Below are 20384 nucleotides of genomic sequence, written 5' to 3'. Positions count from 1 at the left end.
GCTGACCCCATTTTGCTTCTGCATCCTCACACTGGCCAGTGCCTGTGTGTCTATGTACAACAATCTGTTGAGGTTTTGTGTCACAAATATGTGTTGGCAGCCTCACGAGGTAATGTGGAGTACATTTAGGATTTCCTGATGCACTTTTTAGTAAACCCAGATTGAGAGGTGTCACTTTTTGAGCTGTCTCCATCACATTGTCTCAGGTATGGGTTGTTTTTGCGGGCAAGGACTACATGTCCATACCTTATGTCTCCTTGCCAGGTCTGACCAGTGTGTGATGATTGTCTGGACAGGCACTCAACGTGCAGTGACCCAGGCATGTTGTGCAGGGTATCATGTTTGTGCTTTGCAGCATGTGTCACAAGTTAAAAAACATTTTTCCTGCTCATCCATTATTGGCACGGGTGTGTGCTCCAGATGCTATGTGGTTTGGTCTGTGTGTGCTGACATCTGTGTGGACATTCTTCGTTCACATCAGGGTGTCTCCTCAGTGCAGGTGCTCCTTATTCCAACACAATTTCAGGTCCATTTGCTAATGCATTGTCTTGTGTCTGGACATGTGTACCACTCCACATGTCCCAATAGTTTATATGCTTCACTTTGATTTTTGTGAAGGACAATGATGTGCATGCACGACAGATGTCTCCCAAGGGAGTGCACAAGTACCACTTTTACACTTTTGTGGAACACGCTGGCACAATTAGAACACGGTCACATTGCAGGCCAAAAGTTGTTTAGGATTTATACATATCCATGTTCCCACAGTGTGTTAGCATTTGGGTTAGTCCTTGGTTGTTGCTGAAGGCAACTTACCGGTGTCAAGTCATCCCGACCACCGTGGTGCCATGTATGTGTACTTCCTGATACCACATTTCTTCTTAACATTGGCTTCTTGGCATTAGGCGGGCAGCTCATACTATGACTGTGTAAATGTAGTTTTGTGTGCACCTCCTTGTGTGACTTCTGATATTCATGCACATGTGTGTTATGTTCCACAGGTGGGACATTCACACATTCCAAATATGTCAATTGTGTACATTTTTGTGCTTCCCAATGGATCAGATAGTATTACATTTGCTTTTCTACAGTACTCACAGGTCTATGAGTGCAGGGACCCCTTCAGCATTGGCGTCTGTTATTTGGCATTGGGTGCACCAATACTATTTTGTTCACAGTGACCAGGAGGTGGCATGCCGTCATGGTGTGCCTGTGCTCCACTGTTCACAGACACTAGCTTGTCTGTATAATTGGATATCCAGTTATTTGCTGTGGTGTCCTGATTTTCATTATTTCAGGGGCCATGTTGGGTGAACCAACTTGTTGTAAATTGCAACTTCGATGTGATTAAGCATTTACTAAAGACATGAATTCTCCTCCCTTACACATGTTCCTTTTGTTATGTTGACTGAAGTCTGGACTCCATTTTGTATTGTCATGTCTCCACGTGCTCAGCACGAGAAGAGTCTTATCTTTGTGTTAGTTGCTCTTGTAATCTGCCTAGTAACAGTCTATAAATAGTTCTTTTGTCCGTCTGGCGCATGCCCAGACTTGACCACATCTGTTATCAGTTAGTCCTTGCTTGACCATGTTTTCGCGGGCTTAAGGAGCATGTCAGCTCCGCCCACATATCGATCTTGTATTGCAAATGTCCATAAAAGGTAACATTCCTCGTCTCATGTCGTATCCTCCCACTTATGAGCCCCTCTGTTGTGTATAAAAGGGGACCGTGTATGCAAGTTCTTTGTGCTACTCTATGCAATACTGAAGGGTATTGTATGGATTGTAGGACCACCCTTAAGGGTTAATAAACCGTGTCCTTGTACTTTGCAGTTTCCGTGCCAACTTCCTTATAGGTTTCTTTACAGGAGAGCGAACCCTTGTGTCCTGCGGGCCTAGCTGGGGCCTGTACTCATCAAACTGGGGAGTGCAGGGCTTACATATGTGCTGGGTATTCTAGATGTTCCTCATGATGCTTTTCATGATATGCACTGTGACCTATTTAGTTTTGACTCATGTGTCAGATGTACACAGGTGACTGATTATTTCCTGTCTCTTCACCTTGCCCACAGCATCATCGGGGGACACCGAGGAAGACACCTGCACGGACGTGGAGGAGGGATCCAGCACCAGTGCCACCACTCCTGGCGAGTCGGCAGCATCAAGTGGCACGGAGGGCGAGGGGAGTGCGGCAGAGTACCACCACCGACTACGACGCAGACGAGTCCGAGGCTGAATTCCCTGAGGGGGCGGAGGCGGCTCCAACAGCTGGCAGCAGAACTACAACTGTCACCGCCCCCTCCATTCCCATCACCGCCCTCCCACTTGCTCGGGTCCTTTCTGTCCGTGTAGGGCAACAATGTGTCTCCTTCGTGCCAGGCACCGCACCCCCTGCCCCTGTCTCCCCTGCTGCCCTCACTGCCGAGTCTGTGGACATTCAGCGGCAGTTGCAGGTTGGGCAGACATTGATCCTTACTGTCCTCCATGGCCACACCAGACTGCTGACACAGATGGTGTTGTACATGGAGGGCATGTCATCTGCGATTTCTGACCAACGGATGTTGCTGAGGTCCATGGACTCGTCACTGACGGCAGCAGTGAGTCTCCTGCAGTGCTTTGTCCCCCCACCTACCCCTGCGTCACCCACTCCCATTCCTGTCCCAAGCACACACACAGCTTCCCAGGCAGGCACCAGACCAGACACAGGCAGCACACCAACAGGGAAGGGCAAGCGCACACCTCCTGTCACGCACACTCAGTTGGACGAAGGCACAACCACTGGGTCTAGGGCACACAGGCAGACACACAGACACAGTAGGAGTCTGCAAGCCTCACTCCCCAGTCCCTCCGATGTCACTCCCCTCGGCTCCCCTGCCCCACAGTCTGAGAAGGAGACCTACTTGGCTGTGCTGGGCCTCATCCCCACTGTTTCACCTGCGTGCTAACGGGCAAGGCACTCCACGGGTAGGGGAGTAGAGCCCCCCCTGTCCACCACCTCCCCCAGTAGCGCTGTGACCCATCGCTCTGACCCCCCCCCCCTGGTTCCTTCGGGTGCAGGGGAGACGCTGCAAGATCTAGCAGACGTGTGCAGCGCAGTACTGACCTCCATCTTTGGCACTGCCTCACCCCCTGTGGTGGAGTCGTCCGTCCCTGCACCCCCAACACCTGCCCTACCCCCTCCTGTCCCTGCGGTGCCTGGTCCTTCCCCATATGATGCCCCCACCCCAGTCGATCAACCAGTGGTATCTAATGTGCAGGCAAGCTAGGGGAGACGCATGGCCATGTGTCCCCCCCAGGACTTCGTGTCTGGACTGGCCTATGGCCTTTGTAATAGTGTCCTTTTCTACTTTTTGTTTTCATGCTGAATAAAGCATTTTGTTTTTCCTTTGCACACAATTGCTTTTCAGGTATTGATGTTGGTGCTGATGCTCCATGAGTTGGGGTGGTGATCATGTGTTGGGTATCTGGGAAATGTAGTAGTCTGCTGCTCATGGGGTGGACCCTGGTATCTGCGTGGCATCACAAGGTCTCTGCAATGATTCTTTGGTCGTGTATGCTCTTTGTGTTTTGAGACATTGTCCCAAGGAGTGTTCCTTCCTCTGTGGCACCTGACATCTTCCCTGCAGGGAGTTGCACCATTGTTGTGCTGACCTGTGTCTACATTCCCTTGGTGGCTGATGGATCCCTTCAACTATGTCCATGCCTGCTCAGCAATGTGTCCGGCTGCATCGTCTGTGCCATCCTTGGTAGTCACTGTACTTGTGTATGGAGTATGTTGCCATGCCTCCATGGGGAAATGGTCCCATTTCCGCACTATGCATGTGTGTACTCCCAGCCTAGCACACATATGGAACTTGTTCTGCAGGGTATTTGGTCACCTGACTGACAATTGTGGGCATTGTATCTGTGGGAAGTCCACCCTATTCCTTCCATGGGAGACAATAACTTGGTGGCTGTGCCAGCACCAGTACATTCCTATCAGTCCTGGAATGTGCGTGACAGTGTGTGTTCCCTTTGGCTCTCTTAGTTTAGTGGGTTTCACATGACTATACAGTCTTGTGACATGATCTCAGTGTGTGTATTGTGCAGCCTCCGCAAGGGGTGGGTATGCATGTGTCATTTGTCATCGCACCCACATGTGGTGTGTCATGCAGTGGGGGAATGACATCCATCCTCATGGGAGTGGGACACTGCTGTCAGTGATGTGTTGATATGGCACTCTCAACAGAGTCGCACATTGGGGACGCGTTCATGGACCCATGGAGTTGTGGTCATCTGAGGATGATGCACCCACCCCATCATGTGTCTGGGCACTGCTGGGAGTCCTCTGCACCCACCCCTCATATGTCTGGGCACTGCTGGGAGGCCTCTGCACCCACCCCTCATATGTCTGGGCACTGCTGGGAGTCCTCTGCACCCACCCCTCATATGTCTGGGCACTGCTGGGAGGCCTCTGCACCTACCCCTCATATGTCTGGGCACTGCTGGTGGTGACATGCACCCACCCCTCATATGTCTGGGCACTGCTGGGAGTCCTCTGCACCCACCCCTCATATGGCTAGGCACTGCTGGGAGTGATATGCACCCACTCCTCATATGTCTGGGCACTGCTGGGAGTGATATGCACCCACCCCTCATATGTCTGGGCACTGCTGGGAGTGACATGCACCCCCCCCTCATATGTCTGGGCACTGCTGGGAGTCCTCTGCACCCACCCCTCATATGTCTGGGCACTTCTGGGAGGCCTCTGCACCCACCCCTCATATGTCTGGGCACTGCTGGGAGGCCACTGCACCCACCCCTCATATGTCTGGGAACTGCTGGGGGTGACATGCACCCACCCCTCATATGTCTGGGTACTGCTGGGAGTCCTCTGCGCCCACCCCTCATATGTCTGGGCACTGCTGGGAGTGATATGCACCCACCCCTCATACGTCTGGGCACTGCTGGGAGTGATATGCACCCACCCCTCATATTTCTGGACACTGCTGGGAGTGGCATGCACCCCCCCTCATATGTCTGGGCACTGCTCAGAGTCCTCTGCACCCACCCCTCATATGTCCGGGCACTGCTGGGAGGCCTCTGCACCCACCCCTCATATGTCTGGGCACTGCTGGGAGGCCTCTGCACCCACCCCTCATATGTCTGGGCACTGCTGGGAGTCCTCTGCACCCACCCCTCGTATGTCTGGGCACTGCTGGGAGGCCTCTGCACCCACCCCTCATATGTCTGGGCACTGCTGGGAGTCCTCTGCACCCACCCCTCATATGTCTGGGCACTGATGGGAGTGATATGCACCCAACCCTCATATGTCTGGGCACTGCTGGGAGTGATATGCACCCACCCCTCATATGTCTGGGCACTGCTGGGAGTGACATGCACCCCCCCCCTCATATGTCTGGGCACTGCTGGGAGTCCTCTGCACCCACCACTCATATGTCTTGGCACTGCTGGGAGGCCTCTGCACCCACCCCTCATATGTCTGGGCACTGCTGGGAGGCCTCTGCACCCATCCCTCATATGTCTGGGCACTGCTAGGGGTGACATGTACCCACCCCTCATATGTCTGGGTACTGCTGGGAGTCCTCTGCACCCACCCCTTATATGTCTGGGCACTGCTGGGAGTGATATGCACCCACCCCTCATATGTCTGGGCACTGCTGGGAGTGACATGCACCCCCCCTCATATGTCTGGGCACTGCTGGGAGGCCTCTGCACCCACCCCTCATATGTCTGGGCACTGCTGGGAGTCCTCTGCACCCACCCCTCATATGTCTGGGCACTGCTGGGAGGCCTCTGCACCCACCCCTCATATGTTTGGGCACTACTGGGGGTGACATGCACCCACCCCTCATATGTCTGGGCACTACTGGGAGTCCTCTGCACCCACCCCTCATATGTCTGTGCACTGCTGGGAGTGATATGCACCCACCCCTCATATGTCTGGGCACTGCTGGGAGTGAGATGCACCCACCCCTCATATGTCTGGGCACTGCTGGGAGTGACATCACCCCCCCTCATATGTCGGGGCACTGCTGGGAGTCCTCTGCACCCACCCCTCATATGTCTGGCACTGCTGGGAGGCCTCTGCACCCACCCCTCATATGTCTGGGCACTGCTGGGAGGCCTCTGCACCCACCCCTCATATGTCTGGGCACTGCTGGGAGTGATATGCACCCACTCCTCATATGTCTGGGCACTGCTGGGAGGCCTCTGCACCCACCCCTCATATGTCTGGGCACTGCCGGGAGTGATATGCATCCACCCCTCATATGTCTGGGCACTGCTGGGAGTGATATGCACCCACCCCTCATATGTCTGGGCACTGCTGGGAGTGATATGCACCCTCCCCCATGTCTCTGTCCACTGCTGGGAGTCCTCTGCAGCCACCCACCCACCCACCCGCCCCCTTGGTGCAGTACACTGCTGTCTTGTGCATACACACACACCAATATACTGCTTATATGCTGCAACAGGCCCTATGCCAACATTCGTGGCGTGTGTACGCCTTGTATCCATTCTGTACTGGTGCCGTAGGGGTACAGGTGGGACGGACCCTAACCCCGCAGTCATAGGGTGTACGGGCCGTACCCATGCTGTGAGGGCATGGGTACGGCGCATACCCCTCCATCACCACCCCAATGGTGGTACGGCCTGTACCCACGCCCCCACAGCGTGGGTACGGCGCGTACACCTCCATCACCACTACAATGGTGGTACAGGCCATACCCACGCTCTGGGGGGCGTGGGTACGGGCCATACCACCATTGGGGTGGTGATGGAGGTGTACGCGCCGTACCCACGCTGTGAGGGCGTGGGTACGGCGCGTACCCCTCCATCACCACAACAATGGTGGTACGGCCCGTACCCACGCCCCCACAGCGTGGGTACGGCGCGTACACCTCCATCACCACTACAATGGTGGTACGGGCTGTACCCACGCTCTGGGGGGCATGGGTACGGGCCGTACCACCATTGGGGTGGTGATGGAGGTGTACGCGCCGTACCCACGCTGTGAGGGCGTGGGTAAGGCGCGTACCCCTCCATCACCACAACAATGGTGGTACGGCCCGTACCCACGCCCCCACAGCGTGGGTATGGCGCGTACACCTCCATCACCACTACAATGGTGGTACGGGCCGTACCCACGCTCTGGGGGGCGTGGGTACAGGCCGTACCACCATTGGGGTGGTGATGGAGGTGTACGCACCGTACCCACGCCGTGGGGGTGTGGGTATGGGCCGTACCACCAGTGGAGTGGTGATGGAGGGGTACGCGCCGTACCCACGCTGTGAGGGCGTGGGTATGGCGCGTACCCCTCCATCACCACTACAATGGTGGTACGGCCCGTATCCACGCCCCCCAGAGCGTGGGTACGGCCCGTACCACCATTGTAGTGGTGACGGGTACGCATCCACGTCCACTTCCGTTGTGGCGGTATGTGGGATTGGTGGACACGCCCCCCGAAGTGACCAGACCATGGGGGTAAGTTATGTGCAGGATATATATGTTTTAACTTGGGGGGGGTTATGTTTCCTGCCCCTTGCCCCCCCCACCCCTTTGCCCCGGGTGTTGTTCTGACCTTCTGCGGCATCTGCGTCGGTTTCTGTGCACCAGGTCATAGGCTAGGTGGGCCGGGATGACACGTAGGATGGGGTCCATGGCTGTCTGTCGCGTACCGGTGCTCCTTCTTCGCTTCGTCCTCAATTTCCCAAAAACTGCCGTAAAAAATGGTCCGTGCGGAGTGACGTAGGCACGAATCGTACTTGCTGGTCCGTAAAACGCTGCCTGACTCCGTCCGGACGTCACATACGCGATGTCCCGGATCGGAATTGTGGGTATTTTTTTCCCGGTCGGTGTTTTGTACGACTCGTACGGAAATGGTATTTCTGTACGAATCGTACTTGCGGGTTTGTAAGGTGGTTTTCCCGGGTACGAGTCGTATGGAGAATACGCTCCGTACGACCATTCGTACCCGGGTTTTACAGGATCGGAATCGGCACCTAAGTGTGCACTACTGTGATACCCGCTGTCATTTTAAAAGTCAGCCCTGCCATGCAGGTTGCTTTTAAATTGAAATTATATGCAAATTAGCCTATGGAATTAAAGGGACTTCCAAAGCCTGAAAGTTCCTTATATGTCCATATAAATCACCCTTAATGTTACCTCTAGGTGCCCCAGGGTAGGGTGGTGTGTACGTATGAGCAGGGACATTATAAAAGATGTTTTATAAGCCTTTTTGACGGAACAACTCCAATTACATTCCCCCCCCCCCTTATATTACATTCACTCCATAGGCTAACATGGGAATATTTTATTAAAACTATTGACAAGAGTGATCTAAATTAATATTATAACAACTTGACATTGATATATTTGTTATAACTATTACAGAAAAAGTAATAGCACTTTCTTTTCTGTGAGCCAAAATCCAGCCTTTCAGCAGCCCTCTCCTAGACTGACCAGCCCTTGCCAGGCTGAGCCAAGCCATCTACATGACATGAGAAGTAGCCTCCCTCAAGACAAATTATTTTCTGTGGGTGGGGAACACCAGTTCCAAAAGCAAAAAGAAGAAAGAGGGGAGTGTAGCCAAACAGGTCTTCAACAGAGGAATGACAGTTTGGGCCAGCACAGGCTCCCACTCACATCCTGCGCCCCCAGCCGCACAGCAGTCCCAGTAATTAGATTAGTAAGGGGGCTGGAAGGGAAGTGTTAGGGAAATCTCGCCACACCAGAGGATAGGTTAGCAAGATATAACCCTCTAGGAGAGAGATTCTCTATTTTGGATTTTTGACTACAGATTTTGCAACACTCTGGAGGAAGTAGTCATACTTATGGTTGTCACCCTGCCCCATTGGTCAGGGGTGCCTCCTGCTTGTGAAAAGGACTGGGATAAATATGGCAGAGTTGCAAGCAACTAAGATCTCTGCCTTAAACAACATAGAGAAGAATGAGAGCCCTGCTGAAACCCTGATCCGCACCCAAAGGATTGTACCCTGAAGGACTGTACCTGCTGCACAAGTTAGAACTACAGCCCAAAGGACTATCCCTGGCTTCACAAGGATCAAGGAGTGGACATAGCTCACCTGCATCATCTCCACCAAGAAATCCTTATCCTGGAGTACGTCCAGTAGATTTTTAACTACTTGACCAGGTGCATTGTGGGAAATGTAGTCTCAACATCCCAGGTACCATCTCAGAGCTTTTAAACCCACAAAAGGAACTTCAGGAGGAAGTTCCAGAAGTTTGGAGAAGTTTTGGAAATTTTTATCTAAAAGCTCCATATGGTGACGGACCAGTCGACATTAGCCAAGCCACTGATGTCAAACCAGGACCGAGTCTGAAAACTAGGTTTGTCACACTGAAGCTCCGGAGATCATCTTCTTCGACAAAACTTCTAACAGTTAACAAGGGGCTCCCGCTGGAACAAACCTATTTCAATGATACAAATCCAGCCTGAATAAGTGGCTTGCTCGATGACATAAGAAAACGCTCTGAAAAAGTTTGACAATCAAATTTTGACTGTGGCCTCCCGCTTAGTGTATCTAACCAGGGAGCCATCGTAGCTGACCTCAAAATTTGACTTTGTCCCAGTTAAACATGACCAGATGTCCCATTCTGGCACTGTAGGTTTTTAAGTACTACATAGTGTTTATTCTTTATTAGATCATATCTCCAGATCCCCACAGGGGATGTATGTGTTTCAATGTCTATTTGTTCATAAACATATAATCTATTTAATTATATTGGGGTTAGATTTCTATTGTGTCTTACTTATTTAATGTATTGGTGTTTTAAATTCTGTATTCACCTGTCTCCTAAGTTAAGCCTGGCTGCTCGCAGCCAGCTACCAAGGGTTGAGTAAGGGAATAATTTATTGAGACCTTGACTGATCTTTTTATTGTGTTTGTGGCCTTATTACAACTTGTTGGTCCCTACTTATCATAACTAATAAACCACCTTCCAGCATTTAGTGCATTACTAAATTATGTGTGCAATTACTTACAAGTGTATGTTACATTTTTGATTTCATCATAAAATTGTTTATTTGGTTGTTGCAAAAGGCATTAGCATGTGAAGTATCATAAACATTGCTTCTGTGACTGAGAACAAATTGACTGCTTTAAAATATTTAGTGCAGCCATCGGGTAGCAGCGGAAGACGTGCACTACCCCCTCAGTGTGGCCAGCAGCTGAAGACCGATGCTGAGGAGGATTAAAAAAGAAACTTCTGGCAGGCCCAAGGATAGGTATGAAGCAGAATTCCATCTGCTTCAACCCTTTTCCCTCCCAAAGCGTTTTTGTGATGTAAGGGTGCTGCTAGTAACTTTGACATCACAAACTTACCCAGAACGGCAAGCAAGGATTAGGTGGGTGCTTTCTCAGACACCTGGTGAGTTTTCAGGGTGGAGTGTGTCTCCCCATGTTTGAGCCAGGTATTGTTGGAAAGCAAAATGCCTTTCACAAATTCCTGCTCATGGGTCACAGACAGGAATGTTACTGAACACCAGTGATATTTAGAGTTTTTAGGGGGGTCTGGCTGCCTGGGTGGCCCATACTTTTTTCACAGCATGTTTGTTTTTTCCTGGGGAAAACAAAATGGCAAGAATATTATTGGGGGTCAGCACTTGTAGCATAAAAGTCGGCTCTTTTGGGGGCAATTTTTTTTTTTGCAGGTTAGTTTTCCCCTTGGCAGGCACAATCATAAACCAAAAGGAGGCAGGATCTGTCCCCAAGGGAAAACAACTTAAGGGTCAAATGCCTCTGGTGTTGGCCCAGAGGGCAAATGGCCCGCCCAACACCCGGGAGAACATAAACAGAGTGATATACCTGTCCTGTTACATTAGATTTTGCATCAGTCATCCTTTGTCGCCCTTATTGGTGGTGCAGCAGCAAAAGCCTAAGATACCTGCATCTTGGTGGGGATTAAACCAGAAATCCAGGAGTCATCTCTGGTCCAGATCAATTATGCTAGGAATTAGTTTGGTACAATTCTTTTAATCTCTTTCTTGAAAGTCATAGTTGATGGGTTTGTCCAAATCTTTACCAGAAGGAAGTTCACAATTCTTGGAACAGTTCCAGAGAAGGTGTGGTCATAGGTACTTTCTTTTTTTGACTCTCAGAACTTCCTACACTCCTTAGAAAGCATCTGCCTCCTGAAATAATAATCTTTTGTGATAGGTACATGAGCGAATCAAAATTCAAGGCATTGAGCGTCAGGCAAGCTCTCTTCAGAAGGATCCTTGCTTTGAATGGTCGCCTATGGAGAGAATTGAAAGATATTATCTGTGACAAATAGTTTTGTTATTTGAAGGGGGTGTGAGCGCTGGTAAACAGCCACAATCCTTTGCAGGGTGAACCATGAAAAACCCCTAAATTAAGCCTGGGGAGCTTGGCACAAAAGCAGTCAGGTGAAACTTAGAGACAATGTGTAAAGTATTTACGCAGCACACAAAAAGTAATAAAGTGAAAACACAACTCAAGAAAAATCTCAAAACAATTTCGAAACATAGAGTACATTTTAATATATTATATGACATCGGAATTACAAAAATCTAATCAATAGAATCAGAGTTATGAAACTTAAAGCTTTATACGAAAAATAGTGAATAAAAGATCAAAGTGCCATCCACAGAAAGCTGGTCGCACTACTTAAGGCCAACCACAATGGAGTACAATTCAGATACAGGAAGTAGATTGGAACTTGTCAAATGATGAGAGAAAAATGTCTGAGAAGGTAGAAGTTCAGTGGGGCAAAAATCTCCAGCAGGACAAAGCAGAAGGCTGTAGCTGAAGATAGTTCCACTAGGTTGGATACCCCTTTGGCAAAGGACCGCTGAAACAGATTTGCTGCAGAGAAGAAACTTAGCGGGAGAAGCGGTAAAGTCAATCCGACTGCTGATGCACATAGTATGGATAGGCAAGCAGGTTGGTACTGGTATGCTCCAGGTTCTCAGAGCACTTTTTGGCCAACTTGTATTTTTCCTCAGTTTTGGAAATCGGCCATCTGCACATTTAGCACCACAACCAAGGGTCCAGGAGTAAATGGAGGTATCTTGTGGGTTCAGGACTCACTCGGGCTGGGTCCAAGAGTGAGTTCAAGATGGTGGGAGCCTGTTATGTCCCTATGGCTCTGAAAAGGAGGCCCTCAGACTAGCCTGTGGAGTCACTTTTGATAGTCTTGGGTAGAGATGTATATGCAAGGCTGGCTTCTGGGGGTTCAAGGCAGGCTCCAAGCAGCAAATCAGTCCTTCCAAGCACAGCAAAAGTCTTGCAGAGGGCACAGCAGGTCACATTAGCGGGAAGCCTCTGAGACTCATTGCGCAGGTTCAGTAGTGAAGTGAAGAGTGGGTCTTCAGGCTCTTTTTTATACCTTTGTATCCTTCTCCTGGAAGGTGAGAGAAGCTTCTGGAAAGGTTCTCTGAAATGCATGGAATTTTCTGACTCCCAATCTCAAAGCTGGCTGCAGTGACAATGCAGAGTTGTTAAGCCATTTATGTAGAGAAAGGATACAGCCTATCCAGGTGTAAGTGGGACTTTGCTCAGCTCCGCTACCCCATCCTGCCAGTGATGGCCCATTGAGGCACACCTAATCCTTCTAATGTGTGACTGTCTGGGAGGAATTCACAAAGTCTGTCAGTTGAACCCAGTCATGTGACCCGAGACAGGCTGCAGGCACAAATGGCTAAGTGCAGAAAAATGTTATCTTTCAAAATTATAATGAAAAATCCAACTTCACAATTAAAGAGAGTTTATGATTATAATTCCATAGGTGCCAAACATAATATTTCTACTTCCTCTCAATTAGGAATTACAGCTTATTAAAGGTAATGAGGAATCCCTAATGTTACCCTACCAGGAGGGGTAGGCCTCATAGTAGGGAAAAACACATTTGGATGTTTTTCACTACCAAGACATGTAAAACTTAAAAGTACCCATCCAACCTTTTAATTACAGAACACGCTGCCCTATGGGCTACTAGGGCTTAACTTACGGGTGACTTATATGTAATGAAAGGGGAACTTAGGGCTTGGTAAGGGGTTTAAATGCCAAGTCAACATGGCAGTATACCACTGCAATTAGGATGCAATGGCAGGCCTCAAACAAGTTTTAGAGTCATATTTCAGTGGGTGGCACAAACAGCTGCAGGCCTACTCGTAACATTTAATTTACAGGCCCTAGGGATATGCTATACCATTCTACAAGGGACTTACAAGCAAATTAAATATTATAATTAAATATATGCAAATCAAACCATGTTTGCTTAGGGGACTAAACACAATAATTGTAGCACATGTTAGCAGTGCACAAAGTTCTAAGGCAAGCAGAAGCAAAAACCCAGCATAGATTGGAGACAATTAGGCAAAAGGTTTGAGGGAATACTACCCTAATGCTGACAGGTATAACAGTGTGTTATTGTCCTAGTTTCTAGCACTAAATTTACCCACACAGGTGGGGTACTATTTTTATTGGGAGTTGTGTAGGATCGGTGGGTGGTAGGATACATTTTGATCCCCACAGATTCTTGAACTTTCCCACTCAGATATGTAAGAACATTTGGATATGTGTTTTTAGCCAACGTTTAAGGTTTGCAAGGGACTCAGTAAGAAAACCTCATGATGTTCACACAAAGTTGCACTACCCTGAACTCCCCCAGTGTTTAGTTTTCAGAAATAATCAGGTTTGATAGCTAGGGGCCGCAATTTACAGCTATCCAAATCGCAAAAGAGGTTTGATTTTGTGTGGAAACATATGAAGTGTCCATATTTTGTTTTAGGCCCGGTCCTGTTATGGGCACTAGTCTGACCCACACAAGTTGGGTACCACTTTCATCGGGCGATATGTGGGACTGTTGGGTGGTTGGCAATTTGTGGATCCCTACAGAGTCTAGAGCTTTACATTTCAGAAATATAAGGAAAATGTGTGTTTAGGCCAAAGTTTGAGGTTTGTGAGGGCCACCTCCTTTATCATGACCATGGTCTACATGTTGCATGATCTAATCTGTAGGAACGAGGAAGAATAGGATGTACAAGGACATTGGGATGATCTATGCTTCAGTGATGAAAAGTGAATTGATGTTGGGATAAGTGATGAGGTTTGTTGTGTCTCAAGCATGCAGCATGTAGTAATTCAGAGTTTGCATTGTTGAATGCAAGTTGAAGAGTGTGTGGGTGGGTGTTAGCAAGATGCATATCCACAGTATGTGGTCTATCTGATCAAAGACTACCTCTATGCACAATGTGTTTATTAAGGGTATGTCCTCTTTTTCTGTAGATGATATGAAAAAGGAGTCACTGAAAATGGAAAATGGAAGCTCAATTACAGAGTTCTTACTCATTGGGCTGTCTCAGGATCCGACTGTGAAGACTTTTCTCTTTGTGTTATTTTTGATGGTATACATGTTGACTCTAATTGGAAATATCAGCCTTATCACAGCCTGCATCAGTGACCTTCGGCTTCATACTCCGATGTACTTCTTCCTGGGAAACCTTTCCCTGGTGGACATTTGCTTAACTTCTGTGATTGTTCCTAACACGTTGTCCCAACTTCTGGTTAGGAGTAGAATCAGCTTCACTGGCTGTGCAGCTCAGATGTACACTATGTTGTTATTCGGGATTACAGAATGTGTGCTCCTTGCAATCATGGCATACGATCGTTATGTAGCCATCACATTTCCATTGCACTATACAGTCACCATGCGCATGTCGATTTGTAATACATTAGCATCCTGCTGCTGGTTATTTGGCAGTCTGATGGCATTCTCAGGTACCTTTGTTACACTACGGTTGCCAGTATGTGGATCTAAAATTAATCATTTTTTTTGTGATTCCCATGCTCTTCTGAAGATGGCATGTGTGGACACGTATGTCCCAGAGATGATAATCTTCTGTTCAAGTATCTTTATACTATTGATACCAAGCCTCTTCACTGCAATCTCCTACATCCGAATCATTATTACAGTTGTAAGAATCCCCTCCTCTGAAGCCAGATTAAAAGTCTTCTCCACGTGTACCCCTCATCTGATCGTTGTCACCGTATTCTACAGCACTGCCATCTACATGTACATGAGACCAGTGTCTAAAAACTCTGAAGATTTGGATAAAATGATCTCTGTATTTTATACTGTGACCCCACCGATGCTCAACCCCATTATCTACAGTCTACGAAATAAGGATGTGAAGATGGCTCTGAAGAATGTTTTCTTAAGGGCACATTTTAAATTAACATCTTACTTTTGTTCAGCAGCCATTCAAAAGATGAGTATTTGAAATCAAAGAGTAGGTATGTGAAATAAAAGAAACTCTTGGACTAAATCACTTAGTTGAATGTAGAATTCAAGCAAAGGTTACATTATGAGTTGGTCACAGCTAAATCACTGATTATCATAGATTTTACACATTCAATGAAACAAAGGTGGAATATCAAAATTGAAGCTCTTTCACCACAATATTAAGAAGGTTGACTCATTGTATGACATGAACACAAAGCAGATAGGGGCAGTCTGACTATTCAGGCCCTGCAAAGTCCAGGTCTACTTACAATTACACCCCAAAACAGGAACGGATATCAACAAACATACAGAGCAGCAAACAGAATGGAGGTAGCATGCTTAAAATGGAAGCACTACAGAAGAAGGCAGCATGGGAAGCTCTCTATGTCTGCAGTGCTCACTTAATAGAGCAGCAGAAACTATATAGAGACTTGGGTGACAGTCCCTTTAGAGCTAAGTATGAGCTGGTACATTCCCATATCAACAGCTCAGTGGACTCTTTCAGACACTGATATGCTGCAATATGTCAATAATTCTGCTTTAGAACTGCCTGTAATATGTGTCCTCATCACACTCTTCGGGTAGCGCTTGGACGCCCCAGGGCAGCAATTCGCGCTTTACAAATCTACGTTTCATTTCATTTTATTTCATTTCCTCTATTTATTTCAATTTGTTTGTTTTTGGTCCCTGCCCCTCACTTAACCCTCACTAGCAGGTAGGTTAAAGGATCCAAGCCGAAGTGTTGCGTGATGCTATATCTGCTACTTCCAGAATTTTGGCATGATAAATGTCCATGAAGAGGCCCTGTAACGATGAATTGTAAGAAAAATCTAGAACTGGAAAAAAGTACCTTGCAACCCACAAAGAAGCCTGAATCAACACACGGTATATATTACCTGATTGCTTCTGGTGTCCATGTGCAGCCTCTTCCGAGGCCGAGGTATAAGTCTTTAGTTTTGTATTCTATATTACTTACCATTTCAAGGACCCAGAGATGTAGGTGCATATTCCAATGCTTTGGTCATGTGGCGGACGTGACTTGCATTCACACCCTGCACAGATGCCTAAGAAAGGAACAGTGCCACTTCTCCAACATGACAATCATGTGTAGAGGGATTTAATCCTGATGTCATACAATGGGTGCATGGCTGACATTTAAATAGTGAGGTTTATAGGGTCAGATGTATGAAATTCTTATTTTGCATTTCCTAAAATGCAATTTCGAACAGAGTAGTATCGCTATTAGGAAATCCCAATATAGGAAATCCTATTTCATTCCTGCCTGTGGTCCAATTAGGAATGGCTTTGCAATTTCAAAATTGTGATTTCCAAATCGCAATTTAGGAAATGCAAATCCAAGGGTGCTGCCAGGCTTAAGGCCTTGATACGTAGTGGGCATTTAAAATGCATATATGCCCTAGGGGAATATGTGCACTTCATGGCACTTCCAAAAATGCATTTTTTATGCATTTTCAAAATTTTCACATGTTTGCCATCGACTTGAAGTCGATGGTAGTTGCATTTCCTAAATTCCCAATTCGCATTTAGGAAATGCTTTGTGCATGTGCTTTAGGAATCGCAAATAGGTAATCCCTATATGCGATTTCCTAAATCGCGGTCGCAATTTGTAATTTCTACTGGGTAAAAATCACAAGTTGTGAGCCTGATTTGGCCTGTTTAAATATCACAAAACCATTTAGCATTTCTTAATGGCCCGAAATTGCGATTTAATCCATTAAGAAATGCTAAATGGCTTTGTACATCGGGTTCAGAAGGCCACCTTTTCCGCTCCTGATGACTTGAAAGCCCCAGTCTGAATTGAGATCTTCTTTTCAGAAAACATCAGGCTAAGAATGCAAACTTGCCCCCACTGTTAGTAAGACTGTGTAAATTGGAAACTGCAGTGCCCCTATTAACTGAATCCCATGCTAACTTGCTGTCCCAAAGGTGCCCTGCCCAGGACCACATGGCGATGAGCCCCATTCCTCAGTGTCTCACATCTGATTCAACCATGGCCCGGGGTTCGATATCGGCTGTACAGGTCACCCAGGGTTCAGGTTCCCTGTATCCTCAGAACAATACCACAGGAGGTGTAGCCCAAAGGCAGGGGCTACCCAGGGTCTTGGTGGGCAGGGTACACCCTTAAACTCTCCCAAAGAAAAATCATCACTCCAACTGAAAAATACAATCTGTCACTAAATGGCCCCGATCACTGACTTTGATATTAATAAATCCAATGGCATTTTGTTTCTGCGTAGGGTTGAGCGGATTGGTCCTTCAGTCAAATGCTTTAGAGGGATTGTATTGTGGTGAATTGTAAAAATCCTTATCATACTCATCGCTTGATCTATCACGGAGTAAGGAGCCAGGGCCTGGGCCACGTATCAACATTGTCCCACTTGTTTTTTTTTCACAAACACATCAAACCTCCCTATTTTAGAGATAAGGAGAGGCATTGGCAGTCCAGTGACTGGCATGACAATTTAGTGTGTTCAGCTATCACTGTCTCTAATAAGTTCCATCCACTTTTAAGCGGATGTAAATTGATGCCAAGTGGGGAAGGGTGCTTACACAGACCTAAACCAACTCCCCACTACTTCTGGGCCTGAGACCATTGAGGAGGGTATTCATCGTAAAATAGCCTTGCAGGCAGCAACCCATACCCTTGAAGGTTCCTTAGTGAATGGAGATACCACTTGCATTTCCACAACAAAGATTTGTATTTTTCACTCTCCTCCAACATTGTCCACTAGCTCTGAAGTGCAGCCAGCCCTCGGTTAAAGAACAGTCCCCCTACTGAATGACTAATGGTCTCATAAGAATTTTTGGCTTTTCCGATGCCAAGTTCCTCCAAAAGTTTTAATGTGATTTCATTGTGCATATCTGAGCTTGGGGGCAAACTTTTTGAGGAAGACTGGGGTGCTTCTTTAGATCAGTGTGATATTATGCTGTTCCAGGAAATGTGGGAAATTATCTCCTTGCATAGGCAAGGTTTCAAGACCTTCCATGTCCCAGGTTTGAAAGGCTGCACTGGTAGACCTTCTTTGGTCCTTGTTGTATGGCTAAGGATTACTTTCGATTATAATATAAGGCAGCTAGCCATTGATTCTCCTGGTTTATTGGGTCTTTCTAGTAGGAAAGAAGGTCCACTTATTGCTCCTTAATGTTTATAGTAGGAGTTTTCCTAAGACAACTTAATCTCCAGTTTTGTATCTCTTAAAAGACAACTTAATCACGATAAGAGAGGATGCCATTGTAATAGAAGGTGGTGTGGCGGGGATTCTGCTCATGCACAGAACTATGCGTAGGAAATCAGGACCTCAGTGAATTGTGGTGTACCAAAAAACTCACCTCAGTACTCAGAACCCCTATCCGACTAGCATCAGTGTCTCATTCGTTCTCTATATCATATCGAAGCTATCAATGATTAGACAACCCAGAGGAAGCGACTTAGAATACACTCAGGAATGGTGGGAATCAGAAACACCTTTTCGTTATTATTCTCATATCAGTCCACAACATGAGTAATCAGAGACACGGAAAAGTTTAAAATGTTTATTTTTAACTACGTGCTCTAAGATGCAGTGCTTTGGCTAATATAAGCAGGCAAATGATTAAAAACAAAACCATCATCATTGTTACAGGACCATAAAAAACAAAGGGAGAAATCATATTACAATGATAGTGGAAACAGGTCCTTGTGTACCACCCTCCCCTGGCTAATAAGCTAGTTTTATATAATAATAGAAGATGACTAGGTTTGAATGGGGAACCCCATACCTCAAAGATCAGCTTAGGTCAATCACATCACAGGATCAGCACTGCTCTCTGGATCTGGAAAAGTTTTCTCCAAGTGTATCTGAATCATGCATGCAAGTGCAATATTAAAGGCACCCTAGTTTCAGATATTTGCAGCTGTGTGCTTGTTGCATCTAGAGCGTGGGCCGATCAACCTGAATTCAACAGCATACATTGTTATTCAACCTTGACGGGTTCTGCACACAGTGTTCAGACTAAGGTCGTGGTGCACGTCTAGGGATGTGAAAAACAGGTTGTTCTCATGTGAAGAAAAAGCAAGCAAGCAGTTTTACTTGTAATAATAACCACCTGTAGTGTCGTGTGCAAAAGCAGCAAAGTGGCAAGTTGGCCTTAACATCTAAAACGCTTATGCTAACATAGCAATGTATGCAGACAACCCCCTGTCTCCACTACACCCTCCCTTGAGCGGACCACGAACAAAAATAGGGAAGAAATGTAGGAACGCAAGGTTCAAGTTCGAGTGAGACAGAACCAAAGTCATATATTGCCAATCCATATAATTGGTAGTGAAAAGTTTGAAAAGTTTGTTGGGAAAAAGTAAAACAAATATAAAAATCAACCCGGGGAGCTATATAGCCCATTCTGGAGCAAAAAAAAAATAAAAAATAAAAAATGTCAATTCGTACGTGCGGATGATGGGGACCTGCCAATTTAATCCATTAAAGTATAGGCACAGTATGTTGCAACAGCCTCCAAGAGGAAGTCATTGTAATCTTCAATAAATGAGTCAGCCATCCAATCTAATAATGTAAATGAACATACATGTTCTTCGATTACCGGAGCCTCTAGCACAATCAGAGGACAACTTGCTTGTTCTTCTAGATAACTTCGCGCCAGGAAGTCATGAGCCGCTGCATATATATCCCAATTTCCTAGGATTCCATGTGCCGCCGCACAGGCCATAATCCAGATACCAGAACAGTCTAACTCATTAGCCACTAAGGGACTCATCAGTCGATCATAATCCGGGGCAGGAGACACCGTGTTTGACAGGCACAAATCCAGAGCCCATGCAAATTAACAATCTAGGCAATGGAAAACAGGTTGCATGCAAGTAAAGTATGAGAACCGGAAGGTTAATCCATAGGCTACGCTCAACGTGGCCAGAGGTAGTGTTCCATAGTATTCAAGCATCCGGTTACGAAGTTGGAGCAGCTGGGGCAGACTGTCATGTGACACAGATTGTGCAGCCATTGCAGAGCAAACAAATCAACAGCAGCACACCAGCAGTCAAGGTGAGGATTAATGGAAGCCCGTCGAAGAAGCTCAAAAAAATAGAATGAAAAAATGCCGGT

General features: G+C 47.1%; 1 protein-coding gene across 1 annotated transcript; it reads left to right on the top strand.

Annotated features, from left to right (window-relative positions):
* Positions 1-14299: 14299 nt before the first annotated feature.
* On the top strand, positions 14300-15268 carry LOC146822257 (olfactory receptor 2D2-like). The gene has a single exon (XM_085609997.1). The coding sequence runs from the start codon at positions 14300-14302 to the stop codon at positions 15266-15268; it is 969 nt and encodes a 322-aa protein (XP_085466123.1).
* The last annotated feature ends 5116 nt before the right edge of the window (positions 15269-20384 follow it).

Source organism: Triturus cristatus, chromosome 6 (assembly GCF_964204655.1).
Source record: "Triturus cristatus chromosome 6, aTriCri1.1, whole genome shotgun sequence".
Taxonomy (NCBI): Eukaryota; Metazoa; Chordata; class Amphibia; order Caudata; family Salamandridae; genus Triturus; species Triturus cristatus.
The sequence above is the reverse complement of the archived record's forward strand: the minus strand, read 5'-3'. Positions and strand labels throughout refer to the sequence as shown.